At 39.6% G+C, this 11,074-nt stretch overlaps 1 protein-coding gene across 2 annotated transcripts; it reads right to left on the bottom strand.

The window, feature by feature from the left end:
* Nucleotides 1-1,048: 1,048 nt before the first annotated feature.
* Nucleotides 1,049-9,754, bottom strand: LOC147227553 (neuronal acetylcholine receptor subunit alpha-9-II). Of its 2 annotated transcripts, XM_086158455.1 has the most exons (5): nucleotides 9,456-9,754; nucleotides 8,397-8,551; nucleotides 6,845-7,025; nucleotides 6,417-6,768; nucleotides 1,055-4,776 (listed from the first exon to the last, which is right to left on the bottom strand). In XM_086158455.1, exons 1-5 carry the CDS (start codon nucleotides 9,630-9,632, stop codon nucleotides 4,016-4,018), a joined length of 1,626 nt encoding a protein of 541 aa, XP_086014581.1. In that variant the 5' UTR covers nucleotides 9,633-9,754; the 3' UTR covers nucleotides 1,055-4,015. The 2 variants fall into 2 exon arrangements, with proteins under 2 accessions (XP_086014580.1, XP_086014581.1); XM_086158454.1 differs by lacking the exon at nucleotides 9,456-9,754 and having other exon boundaries at nucleotides 1,049-4,776; nucleotides 8,397-8,800.
* Nucleotides 9,755-11,074: the final 1,320 nt, after the last annotated feature.

Raw genomic sequence — 11,074 nt, 5'->3', positions numbered from 1 at the left:
CCCAAAGCTTCTTAAAATTTGTTTCTGTTTGGAAAATGATAATATTTTCCAAGTGGTCGGTGTTTTTCTAACGTTACTTGATTCCCTACTTCGTGTCCCGGTTACCATGGCAACCTTATTGCCGCACCCCTTTGAATCGTGGGCAAAGTGTTTGTTTTTAGCTTTTCCAGCAGGATTGTGTCAAAATAAACGTTAATAATCGCACTAGTTGAGCGGATTGCTTGCAGACGGCTGTCAAACTGATGATGTAGACAATCATCAAAGGGCATTTAACAAATTATATCAAGTTTTGGTGGACTTGTCAGTGTAAAAGAACATATATGATGGAGTCAGAGGCAAATTAACAAGAGTCAATACTCTTGTTTGTGCTCAAAAACACTTTGAGTAATGGCGCTCTTAGCACTTAAACACACATGCAAAGTTTTAGAAATTCGGTGAAATGAATTTGCCTGCGACTTAAAGCAGGCCCCCTTTTAGATATTAAACACAAGCTTGACATTGCCTGGTCTTCAGCGAGCGGGGCGGCATATCTAAAGGAATCTCAAAGTAAGTCGGATCGAGATCAAATGCTCTCCAACCCGCCGCCACCCTGGTTTTAAGCCCACATCATCACGGGTGGGGATTCAGGACCGATGCGTCGAGTTGCTTGAAACAAACCGCAGCAATCTCTGCAGCATGCTGTTAAGTTCAGACGTGGCTCCCCCACCGTGGGAATCCCACAGAATATCTCCCGCTGTGGACCGCACGTCTTAAAGGACACCACCGCTTTACGCCCACGGCTGATATTGTGTGTACTAACCGCCATTTACGTTACAAAGTGGTCTCACTGTTTTCTCGCTCCCGCTGAGATGTGAGAAACATCTGATTAAACTGAATACATGGTACCGAGGAAAAGAATACTGATACTAGCTTTTGTGCAAAACAAGATATCAGATAATGGCACCAACAATCTGTTATTTCCATAATCTTTACAAGGATGGATCTATCGGAGTGGGTTAAAATACTTTCATTTATCTGTAAACCTGTAGGAGGAGAAATAGTCCATTCCTTTAAATTTACATATTTTTAATAAACTTTACAGATTTAAAATTGTGATTCAAGGCCGCCGGCTGCTTTAAAAAAACAATCATGCTAACAATGTCAACTCTGAAACCCGACTGGGGACAAAGTGGAAAGATTTAAACCGAAAATATGCCCATAAATTAGCAGCAAGATGTTTTCGGGCCGTTCTTTTGCTCCACACAAATATGATTTAATTGCAAGCAATCAAAAATAACTTATCCTTAGCGCTTTCTGGTCCGGGCACCTTGTCAAAAGAGAAGAATTCAATTCGGTTTGCAGAACCGTTTTAATTTTTAAAACATCCACCACATGTTTTAAAAATTGAAATGAAATCTAAATCCATTGACAGTATGTGGGTGTAATTTTTCTTCTTTACATTTCAGTCTCTCTTTTGATGTAGTTTGTCAAAAATAAATGTTCAGCTCATTAAAAGTGAATCAAGTAATTTGGTAGAGAATGCAAATATACAGGACTGTCTCAGAAAATTAGAATATTGTGATAAACTTCTGTAATGCAATCAAAAAAAAACCCATACTTTTTCATGATATTCTAATATTTTGAGATAGGATTTTTGAGTTTTCGTAAGATGTAAGCCATAACCAGCAATATTAAAATAATAAAATATTTCAGTCGATTTTTAATGAATCCAGAATGTATGACATTTTTGTTTTTGTAATTGCATTACAGAAGATAAAGAACTTTATCGCAATATTCTAATATTCAGAGACAGCCCCGAAGTAAAGTAGTATTTAAAAAGGATGTATAATTGTTTCTTAAACACAATCTAAAAGCAATTAAAAAAAAAAAAAAAAAAGGTCCAGGAATCGTTCCCTGCTTCTCTCCGTGCATGAACTTGCCCTTGTTCCCCTCGAGTCATCGGAGAATAAATTGTATCATCGCAGTGATTTAGCCGAGCTATCAGCGAGTGGTCACAGAAATATAATTTGTCCAAAAAGCCCTCGGTGATTCAGCCGGCGGTGATTCTCCTTTGCTGCTCGGACCCTCCGAATTACACGGTTCCCACTTATCCTGGTCTCCTGTGGTTCTCGCCGGCCACTTTGGCTCCTGCATCCGCCGAGCACGTTTTCAAAGCGATGTCGCGGGTTTGGGAAGATATTCCCACCAACGCCCGACTCGCTGCTCGCTAAGATTCTCAAGGTTAAACTTTATAATCGCGGCAAATTTTTTGCAAAAAGTTTAGCATCTTTCGGTTACGTGGAGGACCGACACGAGTCCGAAGCGGCCGCTGATTCGTATGTTGTAGTTTCTACTTATTATGCAGAGATGATTATCTCATTATCCAAAGAAAAACTGACATAAAAAAAAATAAAACATATATAATATCCATGGCTTCCTGGGGATTCTGTAATGGCTAATAAAATTGCCACAAATCTCATTCCTCCTCTTATTTCGCTTATGATAATGACTATAGATGATAGAAATAAATAAGAAATGAGCTTGTTGCTCTTGTTTTGTTTGTTTTTTTTGCCTCATTTTAGTGCATTTGAGTTTTTTTTTTCACACCCCATATCAAACAAGCCCAGAGAGCGTCGGGCAGAAGTGTAACTTGGTGAGGGGCACCCTCTGCTGTTACTTTACGGGAAAAATAATGAAGCGGCAAACGTCTTTCCTTTGCTATTACGTTGTATAAATGTATTTTTATTTATTTACACTAGGGATATCTGATGAGGGGGTTAAGATGTTGAGCCTCAGCCAGTGGCAGAGGAAATATTTGCTAAGCAAATAAAATACCAGTGACTCGTCTTCCCAAAACTGGTTAGTTCACCTTGACCTGTTTTAACATGCCCTGTTGAAAATGTATCTTTAATTTAGATATCAATATTTAGTACAACACTATTAATGAGATTAATGTTTCATAAAATTGGGGATGTCAAAAATAGCCTGCATATATCAGTACCAGGAACGGACCTGAAAAAGGACTCGATAGCAAACTTAAAAAGTGCTCTGTATTAATTAAAAATGCAGATTATTGTTGTTACTATTATGAACGATATATGAGGGATTGAGAGTGTGTGGCATTTTAAAATGGTTCCAATTAAAACCAGTTCATTTTACTATTCATAACTACGTCTTGGTTCATGCATAAAAGGTATTTTTCAAAAGTAAAACGTCATTTGGAAATACTCGGGAGTACTGATGGGAAGTAATTTGATATAAGTATGCAAAAAGCTGCAAAAGTAGAAAATGTCAGAGCGGTACTTTGACATTGAAATCTATTTAAATAGTTGTCACTCTTTTTATTTCATCTTTTTCTTCATGCCATTATCCCTTTCTTATTGCACCTAAATGTTCACACCCCATATTTTTCCCCGCATTTCCAAGTATGAAGGAATGGGAGTCAAAGTGTATTCATTGTGTACATAATTGATGATCCATATTACCTTACAAGCTCTCCGCTCCGGCTGCACCCAAAACAATACTTGCTTGGTGAGGATTCACTGAATACTCGCTTAGTACGTATGAAACAAATGAATTTGACCAGCAGAAATGATATACATATATATAAATATATCTGGAGTGTGCATTGTCGCTGTGTTTCTCCGCTTTCTCGGGCTATATTTTTAACATAACAGCAGATGCCCTTTGGAGTATTCCATGATCAGATGACGGAGAACCTTCAAATCAAAACCGCAGCTGCTCCAGCCTGGGAATTTTAGCGGTTAAAATACTCGATGCGCGACGAAAGGCGAGAAGCGCCAGGAAGGCGTGGACCTGTTAGCGTTGTGAATTTAGGAATAATCAGAAGATGTTGTGTTTTATTGTTTTCAGAACAGTATATTCCTTATTTATAAAATCAACAACACGTGAGTCCGCGTGGTATTTCAACGTTCGCGTTAATCAAAAGAAAACGATCGACTTACTCATCCAAAGTAGGTTTTTTTTTTACTGATTTAAATGCGGGGGAAAAAAAAAAAAGCCCGCCGCTGTCGGCTTACGCCGCCTTCCCGATGATGAGGATGCTCATGAGGAAAACCATGATGAAAAAGATCCACATGAAGAATCGGTCCATCACTTTAGCCACCTTCTTCCACTCTGCGCCTTTAGCGCACGTGGCCCTCTGCTCGCGGAAACAGTTCGCGATGTACTCGACGTTGCGGACCAGCTTGGCGTCCGCTCCGGGGAGACCGCAGCCGTGGCTGCAGAAAACGCAGGGGGCGAAAGTTACGGTCGGCCCGTGGTTCGCCGCCTTTTTGTCCTCGAGGCAGCAGGAAGGCTTTTGGTCTTCCGGGTAGAAAAGAACCTTCTGATCTTCTTTCCAGCAATCACCTGTCGGGATTCTCCCGTTGGAGCTCTCGTACCTCCCCGTGAGACCCGAGAGGTGGTTCCTGTCCTCCCTGATAACGTGCTGGCCTTTCATTCGGGGATGTTGGGGCTTCGGGGTTTGGGGCCTGGGGTGCCTGTGACCTTGTCGTCTTTCTCGGCTACCGTGGCTCCCCGGTTTGCCGTTGGAGTGAACGTGGGAGCCGAGGTACTGGTGACGGAGGTCTTCCTGGGAGGACGAAGAGGAGGCCGAGGCGCAGTTCTCGCCCACCTCGTACACGCAGAAAATCTTGGACATGTAGTCGATGATGAGGACTTTTGCCCAGTGGGGAACCGGTTTGGCTTCTGCGCCGCAGAAGTGGATGTTCATGATGAAGATGGTGAGAGCGGTGGAGGCCGTGACCATGGTCATCGTGGCGATGTAGTATTTTCCTGGGTGGCAAACAAGGGGAGGAGCGCTCAAATATACGCAACGTTTCGGCACGTCGTCAACAATTTGTCTTCGAATCGGATGAAAAAGACTTTGGCGTCACGCTAACTCAGAACAAGCAGATAACCTACAGAGATTTCTTCAATTTCTAAAGAGTTTCTCAAAAACACAAACAACAGAGGTGACTTTTCTGAAATACAATATAAATTACCACAAAAAAAAAAAAAAAACAACAAAAAAAAACAGAATAAAATGTCAAGCTACAGTGCAAAAGTTGTCATATACGATCATATTGTTTAGGTGCAACTTGTTAATACAAGCCCTACCTATTTATATTATTTTTATATTTTTATATTTTTATATTATTATTATATTATCATATTATATATATTACATCATTATGTTATATTATTATTTTATTATTTTTATATTATAATATTTTTATATCAATATTATATATATTGTTAACACTATTTATTCTTAGTTCTTCTATTTTGGACTTTTCTTGCACCGTCCACTTTCTGCCGCTGTGGGACGATTAAAGGAATATTTTATTCTATTCTATTCTAAAAAATACAGAATAAAATGTCAAGCTACTGACAAAACATAAGGTAGCAAATGACAAGTTGTCAAGTTTCACATGTTGAGCTTCCTGACTCTTGCGATTATGCGGTAGGCAGTGTGTAAAAATGTATTTTTTGGCTACAAGACTCAATATATGTCTTTATTATGTCTCATTCACCTCAGCGGTTTGGAAGGAAGTAGCAGCTGCCAAGCAAAGCTCAGGACTCACAGTGAGGAGATCCAAATATATTGGCCTAAACCAGGGGTCGGAAACCTGCACCGCTAAAATAGTCATTTGGAGCCGTTTTCCAAAAAGCCTTTTGAAATTTAAAATGAATTAAAATGGCATTTAACGTTTCTTTTTGCCTATATGCTATGAATAAACAAAATATGTGTTGGATTTTTTTAAATCAGTGAACAACTGCAGAGAAAAGGAAATTATTTTTCCACATGAACTCCAAAAAAAAGACGTTAAATTGAAGGTTACCTTTACGCAAAATACTCCACCTCTATTTGAGTCTTTCGTGTATTTATGGAAAGAAAAAAAAGCCAAACATAAATTATCCAACGTCAAGACCTAAACGATCCATCCTTTTCCTGTCGCGTGCAGAAAAAGCACCCAAAAAAATTATATTATTATTTAGATATTACAAGCTCTGCATGATTTTTGATCATCTTTATAATGGTAATCTTTAATTCCTCTTCCTTCAGCCGCAGGGAATATTGAAATCTAAGACCTTAAAACACTTTATAGCCTTGACTTTGACAGTTTATAGCTTTATTTTTATGTCTTATTGTCCCTCCTTTTTTTTTTCCTGTTCATACAATTTCCCACTATTATTTATTATTGTTATGTTTTACTTGAAACTCTAGCACAACAATTTCCTTCAATAATAAATAAAGTTTTATAAATAATTTTTATTTATAATTTTATTTTTATCTTTTAATTTTAATTTTTATTTATTTTTTATTTAATCATTTTACAAATAAAGTCGTTCTTATTCTTATCAAAAATGAACTTACTGAAATAAATTTTTTTTATAAATATTCGTTCATTATTTTCACGATTTTCTCTTACCTATAAGCGGCACGCTCTCTGACGGAGGCATACTCTCCGCCACCATGAGCTGGAACACGGTGAGAGCCAGAAGAACCGTCACTCCGAGCGAAACCTTCTCCCCGGAGTCGGCGGGCAGGTAGAATCCAAGAGGAGCCAAGAAAGAGATGAGGAAGCAGGGAAGGAGGAGGTTGAAGATGTAGAAGGACGAGCGCCGCTGCAGCAGCACGGTGTACGTGATGTCGGGATACGGATCGGAGCAGCATCCGTACATGATGACGTTCTTGGTGGCCGGCATCCCGTGGCATTCCCACTCCACGTTCTCCACAAAGTCCGAGAGGTCACCGCTGTCCTTGTCGATCATGATGTCCACCTGGAATCCACGAGGAACGTGTTGAAGAGGCGAAAAAAAAAAAAAAAACGACACGTAAACGGAATCACATTTGTACCTGGTTGCCGTTGTAGGTCCAGGAACCAAAAGTCAGATTGCATTCTTGGCTGTCAAAGGGGAAGTAGGAGACGTCCACCACGCAGGAGCTCTTGGTGATGGCGGGAGCGTCCCAGGTGATCTCTCCGTTGTAGCGCAGTCTCACGTTGGTGTCCATGGGACCTGAGAAGTCATCATCGGCCCTGGACGAGGAGAAAAACTGAGGCTGGACTACTTCAAAATACATTTTATGTGGGTATCTTGTGAATACTTCTCTTTTCTGTAAATGAATATCTCATTTCTGTGCAATATTCAGAAACTGTGCAATATTTCATCTCATAAAAGCTACACTGTGCAATATTTCATCTCATCTCATAACAGCTGCACTACAATGTTCCCTTCTATCATACTATTGTGCACTCCTTACCTCACTTGTTACTAAGACGCTTATAGTTTTATCACTGCTTACTAAGACACTTTATAGTTTCACTGAGACACTTTATAGTTTATAGTTTATTTTTATTTCTAATTCTGCCTTTCTTTTATTAGTTATTACTGTTATATTTTCTGTAACTCTGGCACTGCAATTTCCTTCGGGATTAATAACGTTGTTCTTATTCTTATTCTTATTCTTATTCTTTCTCAATCATTCAGATTTGATTATTCGAGAACCTTCCTAAATGATATAATCACTGTATAACGGTTGAAGAAGTCAGTGCAAGGGCACGTGAACGTCGGGTGTTTCAGTAAGGATCGCGGGGCTTCCGAGGTTTAATAAAGAATAAAAATGTCAAATTAATCATAAAAGTCGCTGTAAACGGAAGTGGTAAATAGAACTCTGCATAGATGCAGTGCCTGGATCAGGGGTCGGCAACCTTCAACACCCAAAGAGCCATTTGGACCCGCTTTCCTAGGAAAAGAAAACACTGGCAGCCGCAAGTACTTTTTGACGTCTAAAATAAAGGTACCACTGTATATATTGCTTTTTATTATCTTTACACTTTGTATAAACAAGTGTGTCGTGTGTTGCTTCTGAAATTCACAAAGTATTAGGGAGAAAATTAAATTTTATTTATGTAATGAAAAATAATAAATATAAAATTTGATTTAATATTTCAAGATCACAATAATCTTCCAACTTCGAACTAAAAGTTAAATAAAGGCATTAACACAAACGAAATACACTTCAATTAAATATTTATCATTTATTTTCCCAAGCCGCTCGGAGCCGCGGGTTGCCGACCCCTGGTTTAGATTGTAAAAGGTACGGATACAGATTAAATGGGGCAGCAATTGAAAAATGAAAAAATATTTAAAAAAAATATATAAAATGTATTTAGATATAAACATTTTAATTTTGAATGGAAACCATTCAAGGATAATTCTGATATAACTTTTAAGTGAGATATAAAGTGAGCATCTTGCCACGAATGCTATTTGTGCGAATGTGTATAATAACGCCTCTTTCTAAAACTACAAATCGAAAGGGTTAAATATAATAATGTAAAGTTTGAGGATTACACAGGATATAGCGAACGCTTCCTAAAACCGTGTGCACGTGTGCGCGCAAATACTTGTTATAGAGCACGAGGTCCGGCCTCCACACAAGGCTGCTCGGGATGTGGATGACCTCCAGGCCGTCGTAATCCTCCTTATTCCACCTCAGGTAAGCATCGTGCCATGTCTGTCTAATCCACAAGTAGGCGATCAACACCTGGTTCCTCTCATCCTTCATGCACACACAGTGACATTAACACAAATTGACCATTTGCACACACACACATTCATGTAATCAGAACAAAATTAATACAGAAAGGAAAAAAAAAAAGGTCCCTCTCATTTTCACTGATCCTAATAGACTCCTCACAAGTGCGACGGAGGCAGACGCGCTCAGGAAATTCAGGCCCGTCCAACAATATCAGGTGGACAAGAAGTGGCCGACATTGGAGGCTTCAGTATCACTGCCAGAGCTTCACCGAAGCACTAAACGCAAGAGAGCAACAAGACACCTTGAATCTCAAATGATTTCGAATGTGCTTCATTTTCCTCTTGGGGGAGGGAAAAAAAAAAAAAAAAAAAAAAGAGGGTTAACAAAAGACCGCGGCTCTTTCTATTCTGTGTTAGGAGGTTTTCTGTCCTTAACCTTTCTCGCGCACAAGCCCGGGGTTAATTCACTGCAGGCTGGCGCTGCGCTGGAAACTAATGGGAACTTGATCTTGCAGAGTAACAGTAGGCCCGGGCAAGTCAGTGCCTGTCAACGGTGCGCATTTTGCAATTTCAATCCAGTGTTTTTTGTTTTTTTTTTTGTTTGGAGGCACTTAAAATTTCATTTATGCTCCGCAAGCATCAGATTACTTCAAAAAAGAAATTCTGTTTTTTTTTTTAGTTTTATTTTATTTTTCACGTGCTATTGAGGAAATAAGTGACCTATAAAGATTATTGTATAATGTATATCTTGTTATGAGGTTTTGTAAGAATGTGTAAAACTCTGTTAAGGAACCTAATAAATGTTCAAAAAAAAAAAAAAAAAAGAAATTCTGAGAAAGGGCAAAAAAAAAAAATTGCATAATGAGTGCCAGCACCTGCAGTCTGAAGAAATCATGAATCTCAATTTATGCATCTGCAGGACTCACCATATCCTTGATCTGGGAAAGCGTGATCTGTAAAGTGACGTTAAGTGCCCTGTCCGTGTCCTCGACGGGCCGCAGGGCGCTGGAATAATTCTCCATCAAATCGTTCAGGAGCTTCTGGGCAAAGTGACCCTGCGCCGAGTGAACCACTGCAGGGAGAAAAATGTATCCGTCTATCATTTTCTCTCTTTTCGGATTCAACGGCACGCCTGCTTAAACGGTTGTCGGCTCTTTAACTGTCCTCGCTCTGCATGGACTCTTTTAATGGAAGTAGTTTGTTTCATTCCATTCAGTAACACCAATTTTTTTTTTTCATAAAAGAGCATAAATCACAAAAGCGTTTTTTTTTTTTTTTTAAAGATTCCTTTTACAAAGCCATTAGTGGTATAATTGCGGAAGTCCTAAACCGAGCACGTTTAGGCAAATTTGTAGAAACATTCTCAGCTAAAGGGACTCACAGTAATGTATCAGTTCTAAAAGTATTGCAAAATGTGTTATATTATTATAGTATTTGCAGCACATTTTAGTCATTATTTGAAAAACATTATATATATATATCGAACACGATGTATGCCGCACATTTAAACATAAATTTGGAATTTGAATTTTGCAAAAATATAAAAAGATGACCAGTTAAAAAACAGTAAAATTGAAATGCAGCATCTCTTGACAAAAAAAAAACAAACTTAAAAAGTCGGATACTTTAATAGATATAAACCATGTGAGGTACAAGTTGCTCTAACTTGAATAAGAGCAATTGTCACTTCTTTTTTGTGATTTTTTTTGCACTAAAAAAAAAAAAAAATTTTTTTTATTAATAAACGGAAAAAACCTGCACAAATAAGACTGGAATGCATTTAAGTGCAACCGCAGTCCAGACATTGTTGCTTTGGTTGTTTGTTATCTTTTCAAAATAAGTCGGACTCACCTGAGGGGAGAAGCATCGCCATGCAGATGATTCGAATCATCTTGCGGACGAAAGGAGGATTAAATTGAGTGGAAATTGTAAATCTTGGGGTTTTAATCCCCTGGTGAAGCTACATGATGAGACCATCCGAAGTGAGATGCGGGCGAGCGGCGTACCGTTTCCATGCCCCGGGAGCTCGGCGGGGGAGGGGGGCGGCTCTGCCGGCTATCACATAACTTGGAGCAGCAGCAGACCGAGAAACAGGATGCCCACCAGTCATCGCCTCGCCACACACGGGCGACTCGCCCGGCGGCGGCTGGCATCTCCCACAGTCCACTGAACGCACCGCGGGAGAAGGGGGCGGGCGTGCTGTCAATCAACCACGTCATCGATTTCATCAATGCGAGCACGCACGGCGTGACGTGCCAACTCCAGGAAGGACCTGTATCAGACTTGATGTGCATTTAGGTTCATGGCAGGTGAGGCGCCGAATTCATCGCAATCAGATTTACAAATATAGGAACCCTACAGAGTAGCTTATTCACTAAGGAGACGCAAGAAGAATCCCTAGGATCACGAGCGCCCCCTAGCATGAGGCAGGAGAACTGCGTGCCTCACTTAGTGGCTCATCGTAGCCGTTTATGACCGCTCACCATAAGAAACTAGCAACACGCAAAACACTGCATTGAAATGATTTACATACGGCAAAAGTGTT

The sequence above is a fragment of the Fistularia commersonii genome, chromosome 13, assembly GCF_037954325.1.
Source record: "Fistularia commersonii isolate RoL2024-O1a breed Wild chromosome 13, RoL_Fcom_v1.0, whole genome shotgun sequence".
Lineage (NCBI taxonomy): Eukaryota > Metazoa > Chordata > Actinopteri > Syngnathiformes > Fistulariidae > Fistularia > Fistularia commersonii.
Note: the sequence above shows the minus strand (reverse complement) of the source record. Positions and strands in the feature narration are given on the sequence as shown.

Coding starts and splice junctions, on each gene's coding strand:
- LOC147227553 (XM_086158455.1), bottom strand. CDS start 9,632: ATGATAGACGGATACATTTTTCTCCCTGCAGTGGTTCACTCGGCGCAG. Junction 8,552..9,455: donor TTTCCCAGATCAAGGATATG/GTGAGTCCTGCA, acceptor GTGTGCATGAAG/GATGAGAGGAACCAGGTGTT. Junction 6,769..6,844: donor GGACCTACAACGGCAACCAG/GTACAAATGTGA, acceptor CGTGGATTCCAG/GTGGACATCATGATCGACAA.